The 18,988-nt window shown below is 48.2% G+C and overlaps 1 protein-coding gene across 1 annotated transcript in view; it reads right to left on the reverse strand.

The window, feature by feature from the left end:
• Positions 1-449: 449 nt before the first annotated feature.
• The window catches only part of FHAD1 (forkhead associated phosphopeptide binding domain 1), a 133,082-nt gene continuing 114,543 nt past the window's right edge, over positions 450-18,988 (reverse strand). The window contains 7 exon segments of the mRNA XM_081255905.1: positions 450-593; positions 8,586-8,746; positions 9,282-9,507; positions 9,932-10,027; positions 12,950-13,074; positions 13,763-13,892; positions 18,797-18,929. Of these exon segments, the coding sequence (XP_081112031.1) occupies positions 477-593; positions 8,586-8,746; positions 9,282-9,507; positions 9,932-10,027; positions 12,950-13,074; positions 13,763-13,892; positions 18,797-18,929 (988 nt within the window). The 3' untranslated portion in view covers positions 450-476.

Below are 18,988 nucleotides of genomic sequence, written 5' to 3' on the forward strand. Positions count from 1 at the left end.
ATAAACATGACTCACTGTTATGGAAGCGATAAAACTGGTTGCTGTTCACACTTATTATAATAAATTCAGATATAAATGCACTATACCATGGCCCCAACAGCCCTGAGGTTACCATTCTGTCCTGTGGCCCCAGTACACGCCCTGGGTTTTCTCAACTGCGGGCTTCTCAGAGCTCCTTGGAGGTGTGACATTTGGGTTTGTCACTACCCAAACACATAATTGTATCTACCAGGCCTAGGAGTCTGAATTTCAAACTTATTCTTCATACGCCTGCGTATGTTTGCATTCGTAATATCTGTGAAAAGAACCCCTCTCCTCACACACTCCAAAATACAGTATTGTGCAAAATACCAGTCTAGGAAGCAACACACTAGGGTAGCAACCTTTAATGTCCCAAAAAAGCATCTTAGTAGTTTGACGCAGAAGAGTTACACTGACTCATGGAGGATCACGCGAGGCCCAGCGGGATGACGTTTCTAGTTCCTTCCACCAGGTTTAGAAAACAGAAGGCTCTGGCTGGATTTGCTGGACATTTCTCTCTTCAGCATCTCCCTTCCTTGGTCCATCTTTGGGGTGCCTTTTCTGGCTCCAACCTACAACAAGCAAGAGCAACAAATGCCCAAACTCTATAATTGTAGGGAGATCCCCAAATATTTCTCAAATGGCATTTTTTTTTTACTGAAAATAAAATCTTTGTTGTAGAAAATATTTATATACACACATAGACGTGAGCAAAACGAAGGTAAAATGATCCACCATTATAGGCAATTTCATTGGGATGGACTTTCTCTCGAAAAGCTGTTACTGAACTGAATGCCTTATGTCTCTGATGTCTTAGGAGGGTAAAATGCAGCATACTCTAGGGGGTCTGTCTAACCCTTTTCTGAGCACTACTCCTGGATCCAGGCAGCCATGTGTGTGACTCTGTCCCTGGTCATAGCTGATCGGGCACTTGGCACGGGCTGGGCTTTTAAGATGGTCACTCCCAGGGTTTGGGGTTATGGGCTCTAAGATGCTATTTGCTTCCTGGGCTGGTCCTTTGAACTGGGGGACCGTGAGGTCATTCCTTCCTGTCACATGACTGGAGAGAGCAGAGATCAGGGAAGCCACGCAGAGACACAGAGAGGAGATACGGCCTGTGTGTGCGTGTGCGCATGCTTGTGTGTGTGTAAAAGAGATGATGCCTGAGATCTGATGGCTTACCAGTTCTATTTCGAGGCCAGGCTGTCTTTCAGCTCCCAGTTTTTATGAGGCACTCACCCCTATATCCTTAAAAAAGCCCCCTCCCCCCCTTTGTTTTTTATTTTGTGGTACGCGGGCCTCTCAGTTTTGTGGCCTCTTGCGTTGCGGAGCACAGGCTCTGGACGCGCAGGCTCAGCGGCCATGGCTCACGGGCCCAGCCGCTCCGCGGCATGTGGGATCTTCCCAGACCGGGGCACGAACCCGTGTCCCCTGCATGAGCAGGCGGACTCTCAACCACTGCGCCACCAGGGAAGCCCAAGGCCCACTCTTGGGGAAGGAGTCGCCCAAGTTACACTTGGCAAGGAACCTGGAGGAAACCTTTCTGTACTGAGGAGATCCTAGACACCAAACTTCTAAGCTCAGGCTGGAGGTCAGGGAGAATGGGAAGCTGGCTCTTTGCTCTTAGCCGAAGCACCATCTGCCCCGCTTCTGTTAAAGCCAGAGGCAGCGTGAAGTTCCAGGGCGTCTCACATCTCAGAGAAGCACAATGTTCCCACAACATCCGGGACCCATCCCAATATCTTCTCTGCCATTTCACATCCCCAGGTGGTCCTCAGACAAAACCCAGATGTAGGGCAGTTTCTGCCTCCTCCCAGCTCAGTCATATATGTGAGTGAATAAGTTACAAACTTCCAGTCGTTTCCACTTTGCAGGGTGGCAAACGTCTCAGATCAAGTGGGGCCCTCAGGATGCTCTCTATCCTCTTAACATCCTGCTCTGGGGAGTAACCACCTTCTGGTCTTAGCACAAGGATGCTGGTTGAGAAGCTTCTATTTCCAAATATATCCCTCACCTAGAATATCTTCGTTTCTTCCCATGATAATTTGGTTGCCTCAGCATGACTGTGGCCTTTTATCAAACTTGAATGTCTCCTCTCTCATATTCAACCAAAATGTGTTTGGCTTTCTAGCTTCCTGAGAGCTCGCCTCTACTGTCTGCAAAGTGGGAACGTGGACTGGCTTAATTCCAGTTCCAGGGCTGATTTGTCAATGGCAATGTTTCAACATGTTCAAGATTTCATAGTCTTAATTCTCAACTTTGAAGAGAATTCTAGAGGATGCTTCCTTGAAATTTCAGAGAAATGCCACTGGAAATGTATCAGGTTTATTACCTGGAGGTTTATAACCTAAAGGAGGAAAAGCTAGCACTCACCTGGGTGTCAGATCTGCACTGATTCCCAGCTCTCCTACTGAGCTGTGTGGCTCTGGACAAAGAAAGTCTCTGAGCCTCAGGCACCTCATCTGTCAATTGGGTATAATAACAACACCCACCCCATAGGGTTGTTGTGAAGCTTAAAAGAGATACTGCACGTCGAGTGTTTGGCTCTGTGCCCAGCACATGCCAAATGCTCAATACATAATAGATGTGGGATAACTGTCAACTGGGCTTCCTGCTGACGTTCTAGGGTTTTCTCTCTTCTCTCTTCTGGCTCACCTGGAAATGTGAGTTCTGCATCTTTGAGTTCTTCATCAGCTCTCCAAACATTCGTCTCTTTAACACAGAAAGAATATTGACAAAATTTAGCTTATGTTCTTCTTTGCCTTTTGCATCAGAGAAAAATGGATTTTTCTCAACTTTCAGATGCTACCCATTTGGATGGAATGTTGAGCCTTCCTAGGTGAGGAGGTGAGGATAGAGGTCTGCAGAAGTGGGTGTGGCTTTGGGGCAACGCTACACTGTCCTGCTGCACCTTTTAGGGAATCTCTGTTCCAGATTCCAGCAGAGAAGGAGGTGGTCAACCAAGAAGGCTATGAAGGATACTGTATTCTTCTTGGAGGACAGATCTGCTTTAGCTGGAAGCAGAGCCTCCTAGATCAGTGGAAGAGGCTGTCGATGTCCAGTGGCTTTCCACCCAGTGGAAATGTTGAAAGCCCCAGTGGCTAACCTCCCTGGCAGGGACTACAGGGGCCTGTTGGGAAGCCAGCATCACTGAAACCCTGGAGCTTGCCGCTCCCCTGGGGTTTGATTACTCTTGCTGACCCTGATCTGCTCAAGACCCTGCACCTCAGGGGCAGCTCATCAAAGAAAGAGCATCCCCTAGGCACTGGAGACACAAAAGTGAGAGGGAACTGGGGTCTCCCTTGCAGACTGACACTCCGCAGGTGAATGTGCAGTGGTGTCAGGAAGGAGACGTTCTCCTAGAGCCCTGAGCATCCACTGGGGTCGCCAACCTGATTCCTCCAGCGGCCAGGAAAGTAAAAGAAGTGGGTGAAGTGAGCTGGGGTGGTGGTGGACAGCAGCAAACACACGAGCCCAGCGCCTTTCTAAGGGGCCTGGAAGATGGAGGCTTGTGAGGGTGGCTTGTGGGTCTGTGGGCCTAGGGTCGCCAGATCTTCCAAGTTTCCCAGAGAAGCTGGAAATCCAGAGTATTCCAGGAAACTGCCCTATTTTGAAATGTAACTTAAAACAAAATCCCATGAGCCAAATGGAATATATCTGTGGGCTGCCATCTTGCGACACCTGCTTCAGAACCTCCCTGCTTGGTGTCTAGTTGGTGCTCAGTAAATGTTGGAGGGGTTGCCAGATAAAATACAGGATGCCCAGTTAAATCTGAATTTCAGAATGAAGCCAACAAATTTGTGAGTGTGAATATGCCCCGTGTAATATTTAGGACATTTATACTGAATAGCTTTTGTTGTTTATCTGAAATTAAAATTTAACTGGGCATCGTGTTTTTGGTTTGTTTGTTTTCCCCTCAATCTGGCAACCCTACCGGGTAGTCACAAAACTCAGGGAGGAAATAAGGCTGTCTTTTGGGACAGGGCCTAGGTGCTTACAAGACTCTTCCATTCTCCCAGAAGGATGCTGACTCTACCCTCAGAGGACTGTGCGTGAAGGCTGATGGGCCCGTATTGAACTGACAATTGCCCTGCGGGCGTTTTCCGTGGAGAACGCCTCGAGCCTGCAGCCACTCGGTATTTATCACAAACTCCGTTGAGACAATCACTATCCAAATTCCCACATATTATAGAGCAGGGGTTAGTTTTAAACCAACAGCCTTCTTCTCTCCCACCCCATCCCCCCCCTTTTTTTTTGCAGAACCGTTTATCCAAGCAAAATCCCATGAGGAACTTGGAGTATAAGATAACGGAAAGCTTCTCTGGCGGGAGAAAGGTGTGTGTGCTTTGAGAGTCACACCTTTCCATGGCACCCAAAGGCTCCAGGGAACCCCAGTTTGAACATTGCTGCAAAATTCCTTCCTGGATTAAGTTCCATCAGTGGGCAGCTGGGCACTGAAGGGCAGAGCCTGGCCCCTGTGCACCTGCTTTTCCTGAACTTTACTGAACTCACTGGGATGTGATGAAGGGGGTGGGGGAGGGTCTTTTTCTTTAGCCTTCTTCTATCCGTATGCTGCATAGGCCTGGCCACATGGTTCTACTTCATCATTGTGGGCGGAAGAGCACCACCCCAAGCCCCTCCCGTCCCACGCTCCTCCTACACAACATCTACCAATTGTGGGGCTTCCCTGGTGGCGCAGAGGTTGAGAGTCCGCCTGCCGACGCAGGGCACACGGGTTCGTGTCCCGGTCCAGGAGGATCCCACATGCCGCGAAGCAGCTGGGCCCATGAGCCATGGCCATTGAGCCTGCGTGTCCGGAGCCTGTGCTCCGCAACGGGAGAGGCCACAACAGCGAGAGGCCCGTGTACAGGAAAAACAAACAAACAAACAAACAAAACACACAAGTGGCACGGAGGAAGCCAGAATCTTGAGAATACCTGGGCCCAAGGAAATCTTAGAAGATAGTGAGTTAAAGAGAATAGTGAGGATAATGACGATGGTAGGAGAGCATGTATGCTTTGTGGTCCTATGTGCTAAGGGTTTTGTATACAAGCTCCCATTGGGAAGGCTACGAGCTAGGTGCCATTTTTATTCTCATCTTAAAGAAGAGGGATCTGAGCTAATTAAGCAGAGGGAAGGTTAGGGGGTTTTCCTGGCTGAGACCACAAGGCAAAGCAGTGGTCACGCCCCCTAGCCAGGAATTGATTGGCTGGAGATTTGACTGGCAGGAGAGCTGAGCGGCTTCTCCTGCCAGAAGCAGCCGGCGCCCTTCAGCCTTTCTTACACTTCAAGCCCTAAGAAAGGGCTTGCGTGCTTCCCAAGTGGCAACTTCTGTGCATTTAAAAATTTCCTCTTGAAAATCCCAGCCTTAGCCCTTTCACAAAAGGTATCTGGGTCCTTTCTTGGCCGTGGCCCTAGTCGTATTCACCAAAGAGAAGAGCGCGTCCCATAAGAGCTGGCGGCTTTGGGCGGACCGGGGAAGGCGTCGGCTGGCAGGAAGCTCCCTGAAAGAAATAGAGGAATCCGCACCCATCCATGAGCTGCCTATTCTTCCCCCTTAGAAACGGGGCTTGCGATGTGCCAGGCACTGCAGGCATTTTGCCATTTAACCCTCCTGCTGCCCCACGGAGTAGGCCCCTTGCTAACAGTTTTGGTTGCTTTTGTTGAGGAACCTGGGATACAGAGGTCAAGCCACTTACTCAGGGTCATTCGGGGCAGCCGTGGGGCTTGAACCCTATTTGTTTGACTCCAAATCTGGCCTCTGAACTCTGAGAGACACTGCCGGCTTCTCGAGGGATGTGGGATGTGGATTCGTTCCCGTCCCTCTGCCACATGGACAGAGCCACAGGCCCAGTTCGCTGTGAAGGCCCAGCATCTTATACCAAGTCTCATTTTCACAGCCAGAGATATTAGTGTGGAAATAGGACTTTTGATTCTTGAAAGGTCTGCTTGGTGAAGAGATGGTCAAACATTAAAACTACAAACTCCATTTTTTGGGGGGGGTGCAATTCTGAAGCTTAAGGTGTGTAATTTCTCTCAGTGCTTCAACACTGCCACCTCTGTGAACGGGTGAAGAGTTTCAACGTTTTATACAGGAGGCTAAAAAACTAAGGCTCCTTGTGAAAATACTAAGTGTAAAACTTAGAAAAGAGGAATTCTATTTTCTGTTCATTTCTGCTTAAAGACAACAAAGATATACTCCCTGGAAGGAACGGATGCCAAGACAGATGTATACAAGTGCCCTTTAGGAGCCAGCAAAACTTTAAAATGTATTATTGTTTTCTTCCTGACAAACAGGCTGACACGTCCCTTGCATTGTGTATGAATGAGGCAGCCCATGAATAATGCATGTAAGCCTGATTATGTAAATCCTCAGGTTTTCAGTACATGACAATGGCTTTTTTTGGGCCCTTCGCTGTCCCATTCTGTGGGCTGGTGTCTCTGCTTTGGGGCCTAGTCTGCCAAGCCCTGGGGGCGGGGGTGGGGGGCATTTTGGAGTGGGGTGAGCTCTCCAGAGGGCACATTAAAGGGAAAGTCACAACTCTGTCACTGGCCCAGCTCTCCCTGGCATTGCTTGGTGTGAAAGGAAACTGTCCTCTGCCTGAGGCAGCCCCATGACACAGGCAGACTAAGGCCTGTGATGTTTAATTCACAGCAGCGAGCACTGGAAACACCACATCCAGGCTCCCTCAGAGCAGGACAGCCACTTTTCATTTCTGGGGCTCTAAGCCAGAGAGCCTGCTGTCTGGAAACCTATTGCCTGGAATGTTCGCAGGATGGAGGGCAGGCTTCTGCAAGGAACTATCTGACCATCAGCTCCTGGTTGAGGAGGAGGGCACCCTTCTATGACCTTGGCCTCCTTAGAGCTCATGCAGGCAACAAACACACACATACAAATACACACACATGCCAACACACAGCACATACTCACATGTACACACATACACGCAAGCATGCGTGTACAAATACACAGCCCCAAGTCAGAAAGACTGGAGTACTATTCTGGCTACTCAGAAGAGCAAACCCAAATCTTTATTCTCAAAGAGCTTATTCCTCGGTGTATCCCTGGCACCTGGCAGAACAATGAAAATCAGAAGCGCCGCCTTTAAAAACACTCGGGCTGTTCACTCAACTGATTGTGGTCATCATTGCAGGAGGCAGGGAAGTCAGATCATGATGCTGGACACCCTTAAGCTCAGTACAGTGCTGTGTGTCAATTATGTCTCAATAAAACTGGTAGAAAAAAGAGTTATCTGGATAGAAAGAACAAGATAAAATACACGAATTATCAAAAGTTAAAAAAATACAGACGAGCTAGACTATGAGTCTCAGAAAGCACTGTTCACAACAGCCAGGACATGGAAGCAGCGTAACTGTCGATGGAGGAGTGGATAAAGAAGATGTGGTACAAATATACAGTGGAATACTACTGAGCCATAAAAAAGAGTGAAGTAATGCCATTTGCAGCAACATGGATGGACCTAGAGACTATCATACTATGTGAAGTAAGTCAGACAAAGACAAATATCATATGATATCACTTATATGTGGAATCTAAAAAAAATGATACAAATGAGCTTATTTACAAGACAGAAACAGACTCACAGACTTTGAAAACAAACTTATGGTTACCAAAGTGGAAATGTGGTGGGGAGGGATAAATTAGGAGTTTGGGTTTAACATATACACACTATTATATATAAAATATGTAATCAACAAGGACCTACTGTATAGCACAGGGAACTCTACTCAATATTCTGTAATAACTTATATGGGAAAAGAATCTGAAAAAGAATAGATATATGTATATGTATAACTGAATCACTTTCCTGTACACCTGAAACTAACACAACACTGTAAATCAACTATACTCCAATATAAAATAAAAATTAAATTAAAAAAAAGAAAGTTAAAAAAATAGAGGCAAGCTAGACTATGAGTCTCAGAGAGGTTAAGCTAACACATATATATGGAATCTAAAAAAAAAAAAAAAAAAGAAGGTTCTGATGAACCTAGGGGCAGGCCAGGAATAAAGACACAGACGTAGAGAATGGACTTGAGGATATGGGGAGGGGGAAGGGTAAGCTGGGACGAAGTGAGAGAGTGGCATGGACATATATACACTACCAAAGGTAAAACAGATAGCTAGTGGGAAGCAGCCGCATAGCACAGGGAGATCAGCTCGGCGCTTTGCGATGACCTAGAGGGGTGGGATAAGGAGGGTGGGAGGGAGACGCAAGAGGGAGGGATCTGAGGATATACGTATGCATATAGCTGATTCACTTTGTTATACAGCAGAAACGAACACAACACTGTAAAGCAATTATACTCCAATAAAGATGTTAAAAAAAGAAAAAAAGAAAGCTGCCTGAAGTCACACAGTAAATGGCAGAACAAGAGTCTAAACCTAAGTCTGCCTAATGCTAAAGCTATTCTGCCACTTTCCTTTGCAATGAGCGAATGCATTCTGTGCTGCCTGGATCCCACTGGGACCTCAGTTGGCTGTTTCTAAAGGGAGCTGAGGGGCAGCCTCAGAGGCTCTGCTCCGAGCAGGGACCTCTCACCTTCTGCTGCCTGATCGCCCTGGTGACCCTCTTCTCCTGGTGCAGCTGCTCTTCCATGTGCGCCAGGGCCTCCTTCAGCAGCGCCTTTTCTTCGGCCTCTTTGTAGATGTCGTCCTTCAGCTTTGCCACCTGTGACTGGTACATCTGAACCGACACTTTGCCTGAGCACACAGGAGAGACAAAGTCTCTTTTCTCCTCAGCTTTCTCACTCACCACCAATGCTCCCGACCTGGGAGATCCTCAGAACACTTCCATGTATGCCTGGCTTCGCGGTTTCATTACAAGTGGGGGGAAGGCTGAAGATGTGGGGACTAGAGGGCAGAATAAATAGCCCATTGGCTGTGGACGTGCAGCATGAAGGGGGCACAGGTTATGCTACCAGCCCCTCCCAATTTTCCAGAGAGGGTGGGGGAACGGATACCACTGAAAATAGGATGGAATTATGAAAAGCACACACATGGTGAAACATCAGACACATTTATAAAAGGTGCACCTTATTCCTTAAGAGTAGGGTACTTTAACTGCTGCTTTCTTGCCCAGAGACTTGGGTCCATCAGGCCCTGAGTCATCATCCCGCCTCCCCCCCCCCACCACACCCAGGCCTCTGTCCTCTTGTCCTGGTCCCTACGGGTCTGCAGCTGCCCCGAGGTTTAGCCTGGAGAATGGAGGCCTGGGCCTTTTGCCAGGGACATGGGCCATACTTGAGCTGTTCAATGTCCTTCTCGTATCGTCTCAAAAGCTCCTCTTTTCTCTGCAGCTGGTTCTTGAGTAGGGTGATCTTATCAAACACCAGGTAGAGGTCTCTTTGTCGAAGCTGCTTGACTCTCTCCCTCTCTTTTGGGGAGAGGTGTTTCATGGACACGTGACCTGACATATCTTTGATGTTCATCATAGTCCCGAGGGTTTTGCTCATATCCAAGTACTACGAGAAAGCGTTTCACAGGTAAGAGGCCTGGCCCAAGACCGCTGGTGGCCACTTTGAGGAGGCAAACGTCTAATTCTGTTTCATTCATTTTCTGCAGTTGCAGAGAAGAAACACATGCTTTGCAAATGAGTGCATTTGGGGCTTTTAGTACGACTTTCATTTTCCCCCGCATCCATTTACACCATGCCTTTTTGAGAATTGGGGGGAGGGGGGGAGGGGGAACGACAACAGACATAAACATTCATTCTTACTACCCAGTCTTCCGAGGAATTGGGCTCTGCAATTTCCAGCCCATGCTGGGATAGGAGATGGGTCTCGTGGAGCTACTGTAACAACTAAACATGTATGTGGAGTTGATGTTTAAACTATCTGCAGGGCACGCAGGTTTGGACAGGAGGGAACTGATGCTGGGTATACCTACCAGCTTTTTACTAAGATCTAAAGCATCAGCCACATCCGTTTTCCCTAACTTCTCAGTGGCCATGATGGACCCTGGGCTGGAAAGGCCATTTTGAGGCTGAAATAAAAAAAAAGAAAAAAAAACTCTCTTGGAATTCCATTATGAATTTCTACATCCAGAAGCATAACCCAACGAATAATGGAAGAACTGGAAAGTTACTAAAGAATAATTTGAGAGAGTTGATTTTTTTTTAACATCTTTATTGGAGTATAATTGCTTTACAATGTTGTGTTAGTTTCTGCTGTATCAAAAAGTGAATCAGCTATACATATCCATATATCCCCATATTCCCTGCCTCTTGCGTCTCCCTCCCACCCTCCCTGTCCCACCCCTCTAGGTAGACACACAGCACCGACCTGCTCTCCCTGTACGATGCAGCTGCTTCTTACGAGCTATCTATTTTACCTTTGGTAGCGTGTGTGTGTATATATGTCCACGCCAAGAGAGTTGGTTTTAAATCCAGTCTGACTCTGTGAACTGCTTTCTTTATGACTGTGTTCCTACGCCTTCAGAGCACGACTGCCTTTGAAATGATGCATCACTTGTGCCGTTCTTTGGCCACCGTCTCGTCTGTCTTCCCTTTAGGCCAGTGGTTCTCAACCGGGGGTGACTCTGTCCACCCTACCCCCTCCAGGACATTTAGCAATGCCTGGACACATTTGTGGTTGTCATAATTGCTGCTGGCATCTAGTGGGTAGAGGACAAGGATGCTGCTAAACACCCCACGATGCATAGGGCAGTCTCCCAAACAAAGGGTTACCTGGCTCAAAAAAATCAGTACTGCTGATGTTGAGAAGACAAGCTCCAGAAAAATGGGGACCATGCGGCTTTTGCTCACTATCTCCCTCCTTGTGCCCAGCATGGCACCTGGCACCAAGTGGTGCATAGTGGGCATGTTTGTTGAATGAACGAATGAAGGTTAAGTGGAAATAGCTTCCCTCCTTTTTATTAAAGGAATCTCATTTCTGTGCAGCAGAAACCATGCCCTTCACAAAATTTGGCCCAACCTTCTCCTAGCTCGGGAACCTGGTGGGTGGGCATCACTTCAGACCCTTTCCAGAGACAATGCAGATAGTCTTTGCAGCTGCATCTCCCTAAGACCCCAACCAGCCAGCTGGCTGCTGGAAGCCCAACTGACTGCATGGAAAGGCCACCACACTGAATAGGGGACCTGATCTGAACGACTACAAATAACCATAATAAGCCTCCTTAAAAAATAAATTGGCTTTTAATGCTTGCCATGAGCCTCTCTTAGCCCTAGCATTTGTTGGCACTACTCTGAAAACCTCTGAGATTAAAAACAAAACAACTACAAAAATATAAATGCCCCCAAAGTGACTGTGATAGAAAAGAGTGGACATATTTGTCTATGTATCTATGGAGATGAGAATAAAAGAGGGTATCTGAAGATGACAATAAACCGGGCAGATCTGCTGCAAAAAGAACCTGAGATGCTGCTCAGTGTCTTCAGCTACCCTGAGCTGCATCCTCTGTACCTCTCCAGACGCCCCCTCTTTTCCTGAGGGGAGGGTCACTAAGGAAGAGCCTGGGCTACGGGATCCAAGCACAGTCCCCACCCGGTCTCCGCAGGCTAGTAGACAGACCACCAGGAACACACCCCTGGTGTGTCTTCAATCATTATTCTGTGACCTTGGGTGAGGTACTTGACCTCCTGAAGCCTTAATTTTTCTTATCTGTTAAACAGGGACAATAATAGTAACTATGACACAAGGCTGCTACGATGGTTAAATGAGATAAGGCATGGAGCTGCCTGAGCTCAACGCCTGGTACACAGTAAGCAGTTCACAGATGTCAGCTATTCTTCCTCCTGCTCTTTCGTTTAATTACTGCCAACCTTGGAGGATGGAGAGTTGGGAGGTTTCCTGCTCTGTGGTGTCAGTGGTGGGATGAGGGCTTGTTGCCAAGGGGAAGGTCAATCTTGGAAGCAGGATCATCAGGACGTGAGATCCAGCTGAGCTCCCCACCTGGAGACGGTCCCTCGACTCCCAGCCTCAGAGAAGGAAGGTTCGATTTTATCAGGAAGACCAACACGTTTCTGAAGACTCACATCTCTAGACGTGTGAGCAAATGTCTAGAAAAACTGTAGGAGAAAATGCTGGTACAGATAGGATGGCTTTATTATGTTTTCCAAAAGCTGGTTTAGACCAGCTGCCGCAGCAAGCCACGCTGGCCTGAGCTGTCCATTGTCATGTGTCAGTCAAACACCCGATCAAACATCCATTTAGGATACAGGGCACCTTCAACCTAACAATCAAATTACTTCTGAAAATCCTGGAAAACACAAACTATGCTCCCTAAGAAAGGAAGGTTTTCTTGGATAATACTCTTTAAATACTGTTTAATAATAATAACTATCATCTATTAAAGTGCTCGCTATGAGCTAGGCACTGGAATAAGCACTTTACATAATGATCTCCTTTAATTTTTCCATCCTCATTTTACAGCTGGGAAATGAAGTCCCAGAAAGGTTAGGAGCCTGCCCAAGGTCACAGAGCTTGCAGAGCTGGGATTAGGACACAGGTCTCTGATTCTAGAACTTGTGTCTTCTTAATCATCATGGCTCCCTTCTGCTGCCCTTTATGTGTTCATGTTTTTCAGTTTATAGCAAAAAGCAAATGTTAGGCAAGCTCATGACATAATATTGTACATCAGCTTGTTGAATATTTTCTGCAGAATATAACATGTAATGTGAAAAGGAGGGCCCAGAGATTGACCTGGCCAGCATCAGTGCAATGCTATATCATGCTGTACATGATGGGAAGCCGCCTTTCTATTCAAACATTGGATCGCTGGTACGGCCAGGCACTGACCAGTCCACACAAGTGTTAGCCCATCAGGGAGGACCTGGCCTCGAACCAATGATGTATACAGTGGTGCCAGGGCACACAGCTAGTGTCTGTCCTCATGCCCACCCTCCCCATGTGTCAGTCAGTGCAGAGACAAAGTTTCTTTGGTTACCGTTCGGATCTCTACTCTTGAAAAAGTTGGCAAGTCAGGTTTTGCATCCAATATTTTCCGAACATTTTTTTCCATCCCAAGGGTCTTTAAGTCTAGAAATGATCTATCCTTGTGGTCCTTGTGATCTATAAAAGACATAATTTACACTCAAAAGAAAGGCTCAGGAAGAAGGTACTGCATGTAAAAGTCACAGCTGCTATTTACTGGACACTTAGCACAGGCCAGTACTAATGAGCTCACCATCCTCCCTTGGCAGGTGAGGCATCGAGGCCCAGAGAGGTGAAGTGACTTGTCCAAGGCCACACAGCTCGTATGAGGCTGCAGCCTCCCAGGGCTGGGGCACTGAGGGGGAACCTTCGGCCACAGGTGTGAGGATGGACTTGAACCCAGGCTTCTGTGTCCTAGCCCAGGGCTCCACCCAGCAGCAAGCTTGGCTTCTTGAAAGCCCTATTCCCTCTAAACAGGGTATTTGTCCTGGGAAGTTCCCCAAGGTTGGTCCTTGCACAGCATCCGTCTATGAAAAAGTTTCCACTGGGCCACAGTGAAATAAGAAAAAGAAGGACAAGGTTCTGAGTTTCTCATGAAATCCTGTTTATTTAATATCAAGGCCTGCTCTTGACTCTGAGCTCATGCCTACCCATCTATTTTTTTTTCCTGCCCATCTTTTTTTTATAACTATGTTTTTTTAGTTATGAAATGATGGGGATAGAAGATGGTGGTCCCGGCAAATTGGTTAGTCCCTAAAGTGAACCCTCAAGTCTGGGGCCCACGGTTCTCAGCACAGAGGGGGTGACTAGGCAGGAGGAAACTTACTTGACAAGCAGGCCTTCTCAAGTTCTTTAATTCGCGCACGAAGCTCAGATAAGGCCTTTTTCTGACACTGAATGACTTCCTCATGTCGGGACCCTTTGCACTTGGCCCCTAGATCACCGAAGGACTGCTCCTGTGGCCAGAATGGTGAGGACAGCAGCTTTATCAGTGATCACAATCTCCCTCTCTTGTATTTGAAGAAACATGAACAAATCATGGATTAGCAGAAACCCTGTCACTTACTTAGTACCTTGGAAAATATCATTACGGGGCTTCAGCAGAGAAGGAATTTAAAAATTTCATTTCGAATACAAAGTCACATCTAGGAAGATTTCCAACTTTCCTACCTACTTAGCATCACTATAAATAGGAGATCCCCCCTATGTTCCCTCCCCATGGTTTCTTTCTTGTTTTCTTCTAATCTTCTTCTAAGCTGGGGTTTCCACTTGTCGTCATCCTGGTCTCATCTCTCAACAATCACATCAAATTCGCTCCTGGACGGGCTTTTTTTTTTGCCCGCACCATGCGGCATGCGGGATCTTAGTTCCCTGACCAGGGATCGAAACCACGCCCCCTGCAGCGGAAGCGCACAGTCTTAACCACTGAACCGCAGGGAAGTCCCTGGAGGGGCATTTTCTTTTTTTTTTTTTTTTTTGCGGTACGCGGGCCTCTCACTGTTGTGGCCTCTCCCGTTGCGGAGCACAGGCTCCGGACGCGCAGGCTCAGCGGCCATGGCTCACGGGCCCAGCCGCTCCGCGGCACGTGGGATCTTCCCGGACCGGGGCACGAACCCGTGTCCCCTGCATCGGCAGGCGGACTCTCAATCACTGCGCCACCAGGGAAGCCCCATGGGGGGGCATTTTTTAGGTAAGAACATGTGATATTTTCTTCTTAGCTGGTCATAAGTGTGGTGGTTTAATATCTGCTGGAGGGAATTTGATGGGCGGACTTCTGGCTGGTCTGGAGAAACGAAAACACTCCTCTGAGACTTCTGGACCCTCTGGAACAGTGTGGTCCAACAGAACTTTCTGCAACAATGGAAATATTCTATATCTGCACCATCCCATATGGTAGTCACTAGCCATGTCGCTAGAGTTGGGTTTACGAAGGGCACAGGCAAGGAAAGGTCTTCTTCATCTCTTAAGGGTCATGCACATATTCTCCCCTTTGAGAATAGGAAGAATGCAGGTTTCTTCCTCCAGAAAAATGCACATACAAAAATTTGCAGACAACTTCTGGAGCTTCAGAGACCCCCTGAAGCCCTGTCATAGACTCCCAGTTAAACAGTGCTCCCCTAGGGTAAGTGATTCATTCATTCACTCATTCCTTCATACGACAAAGGTTTATTGAGCACGTCTATGTGCCATGCCTTGTTCTAGGCTCTGGGGACTTAGCAGTGACTAAAACTGGCAAAATCCCTGTTGTCATAGATTGTGCATCCTAGTGTGAGCAGACAGAGAATAAATAAGATAATCATGGAAAATATATGGTGGACAGTGATAGATATTAAAGAAAAAAACTGGAAATGGGATGGGGTGTTGGGAGTGGTTTTCAGATGTAAATAGTGTGGCTAGGGAAGGTCCCAGTCAAAATGGCGAGAAAGGGAAGAAACTGACAATTTGTTTTATCACAATCTTCTAACAATTTTGGTTCAGAGAGACAGTGCTCACCAGACACTGTTTTAAGCACTAGGGAGAGGTCGGGGAACCAGGCAGAAAGCTCTGCTGCTGGGGGCTCATTTCTATGGGGCAGACACACCAAACAAGCAGAAAGACATGTTAAAATTCCAGAAAGTGATCAATGCTACCAGGAAAACAAAGCAGAGAAGAGGGAAAGGGACAGTTATTTGCTCTTCCTTCCTTGATTCATCAAATGCTTATTGAAGGCCTGTGTGACATGTGCCAGGCCCCATGCTGGCCACGATGGGGACAAGGCTCAGGGCCTCCCTCGGGGAGCCCGGCAGGGCCGTCTGACGTCCTCCTGGGGCCACTTCTCACCCCATGTCCCCACCACTCATTCCTTCAGTTCATTCAGGCTCTGCTCCTGGTCTCCTCCCGGGAGGCCCCCTCCCACACGCTACTCTGCCCGGAATCCTGCTGTATCTTTCCTCGGAGCGTTCACTCCCGCTGGACATTTTGTTCGACGTTGACTTGTTTCTTGCCTGTGTCTCTCCTTTTCCAGAATGTGTGCTCTGTGAGAGCAGAGTTTGTCTCCGTTGTCGACTGTGTTGTTCCCAGGGCCCAGCCTTATGCCCCGGGCATAGTAGAGGCTCAATAAATACGGAGCCGGAAGGGGTCTGCCCCAGTGTTCCTGCTGGGACCAGGGTTCAGTCCCTGAGAGAAGGGGGCACTCTACCCCCGGCTGCACTTAGTAGGACCTCAATGGAGCCCGAACCTGGCTACAGCCAGCTTACTTGGCAGGCTCTTTCTACACTGGCCTCCCTCTCTTTGAGGGTGTATGTTTGCCTTGGGAGTAAACACCAGGAATGTCGTGTGTGTGTGTGTGTGTGTGTGTGTGTGTGTGTGTGTGTGTGTGTGTGTGTGTGTGTGTGTGTGTGTGTGTGTGTGTGTGTGTGTGTGTGTGTGTGTGTGTGTGTGTGTGTGTGTGTGTGTGTGTGTGTGTGTGTGTGTGTGTGTGTGTGTGTGTGCTGGAGGCTGGAGAGGAGGAGATGGGTGGGGGTGACTGGCCTTGGGGGTGGGGCAACTGCAGCAGCCGGGCTCGGTGACAGCCCTTCCTCTGCCTGCAGAGCTCGCCTGAGCCTGATGTGACCCTTACTCATGGCTCTTCTGGGAATTTGTTTATTTAGAGAAGATGGAGATTCTTTCTCATACAATGCTTAAGCCCTCTGACCCACTCTGGTTTAGAAAGCAGGAAGTAGCCTGAGTGTGGAAAGCCATTCTGAGAAAGAAAAAATCCTTTTTTACTTTTATCTTGCAGCCTCCCTCCCCCATTCTCCTCAACTAACCCCACCTCATCATAGAAATTAAAAATCACAGGCGTCTGGTCAACAGTCCTTTCCAGCAAACACGTGCAGCGTCGCAGGGGGTCTGGTGTGGGCAGGGACCCTGAGCATCCTCCCCTGAGCCCAGCACAGGGCCTGGCATACAGCAGGTGCTCAATAGTTGTTGAACACGTGAATGAACATGGGCCGGGTCCCGCACGAAGAGCTTGGATTCCGACAGGAGTGAGACCTGCTTCCCGCATGGAGCTCACAGCTGCGAAACCCCCTGCAGCCCCATCGCCAGGTGGCCCTAGTAACGAGGAGACACCTCTGCTAAAGTTCTCTGGATGGTGATCGTTGCCAGGGCCGGAGGGCTGGGCTGCCGAGCCCTTTCCTTCACGCTGCGGGCGGCCCTGGCTCACGGCTGTTTGGCAGGGGAGAGGCATCTTTGAGAAAGCAGGAAGGCAAGCTGACACATTTGGCCCTGTCTCCAAGTGAAAGTCCAAAGCCCATTACTGAAACGCTCTGCTCTCTAGTTTCATAAAGCCAAGGGTGAAAGGAGATCCCTGGACTCCAGGAAACCTGGGGCCTCCAGGAAGCGCCATACCCATAGTCAGCCGCCCACGGACAATGGGGAGCATCACAGTCCCTGCCACGGGGACAGATGTGAGCGCCACCATTGAGGACCGCATGGTGAAGGCTGTTCTCGCTCAAAGACATGATCCCTGTGTGCTGCGCAGCTGGGACTTCCAGGCACGCAAGGGCCTCTGGGCAGAGGTTGCCAAGAGTCAGCCACGGAGCGTAAATGGCGTGGCTCTTTGGGAAGGCAGTTTGGCCATACCAAGCACAATTTAGGCTGTCCTCTGGACATCTCGGAATCACATCTAGGAATTTGTTCTACATACTTACAAGGATATTAACTACAGCAACGTGTGGAAGTAGAAACAAATGTCCATCAATATGGGACTGGTTGGATGAAAGGGACATGATGGAATTCAATTGCTGCCGTTTAAAAGAATGAGGTAGATCTTTACATGCTTACTTGACAATATGCCCATTAAATAGTCTTAGGTGAGAAAAAAATAGTTGCAGAATATATGCGGCTTGATACATGTTTGGAAAAAAACCTATTAAATAAATATATGTATATGTCAGTTTGCACGTGTTTGTGTGTATAAGTTCATTTCTCAACAACCCCATGGTGGGGGGTGCGGTGACTGGTACTACTCCCACTTCCCAGATGAGGGAATTGGTACTGAGGTGAATCCTTGAGGTCACAGGGTTTCTGCGTGGAGGAGTCAAGATTGGAATCGAATGCAAGCCTGACCTTCCACCACTGCACAATCCTGACTGTATGAGCATGTGGTGGTTTCTGTGAGGAAAAGGTCTGATGGCACACATGCCAAGCTGTTGATAACATACATTTCACATAAGCAAGTAATATTTTTGGAACTTAAAATGAAGGTGTTTACAAAAGCAAAGAAAGGGGCTTCCCTGGTGGCACGGTGGTTAAGAATCCGCCTGCCATTGCAGGGGACACAGGTTTGATCCCTGGTCTGGAAAGATCCCACATGCCGCAGAGCAACTAAGCCCGTGTGCCACAACTACTGGGCCTGCGCTCTAGAGCCTGCGAGCCACAACTACTGAGCCTGCGTGCCACAACTACTGAAACCCGTGCGCCTAGAGCCCGTGCTCCGCAACAAGAGAAGCCGCAGCAATGAGAAGCCTGTGCACCACAACGAAGAGTAGCCCCCATTTGCTGCAACTAGAGAAAGCCCGCACGCAGCGGCGACGACCCAACACAGCCAAAAAAATAAATAAATAAAATAAACAATAAAATAAAAGTTCTCCTAGACCCCAAACTGCCCTCCTTCCCACATATATTCCTCCTGCAACATATTTCTGCCTCAGGGCCTTTGCAGTGGCCATTACCCTGCCTGGACCGCCCTTCCCCATCTGTGCCTTCTCATTCAAACTGGAACCACACATCACCCTGTTTAAAAAAAAAAAAAAAAAAAAAAAGCACAAAGAAAGGCACCACTGGGCTCTTTCTTAACTTGTCTTTCTAGCTGCCCAGGGACACGGCAGGCACTCACCTCCTGGCTTCTCAAGAAAATATCGGTGTGGATTAGTTCTATCTGCACCGAGATGTCACACATCTGGGTTGTGTTCCTGGGCTTCTGTTCCTTCTCCTTGTGCAGCTGGAGTCTGTGTTTCTCTTGGGAGGCCCTAGGGAAGAGAAGATGAGACACTGGGCAGCAGAGTGGTTGGCAGCATGAATTCCGGGA

The sequence above is a fragment of the Mesoplodon bidens genome (genome assembly GCF_964165515.1).
Source record: "Mesoplodon bidens genome assembly, chromosome: 2".
Taxonomy (NCBI): domain Eukaryota; kingdom Metazoa; phylum Chordata; class Mammalia; order Artiodactyla; family Ziphiidae; genus Mesoplodon; species Mesoplodon bidens.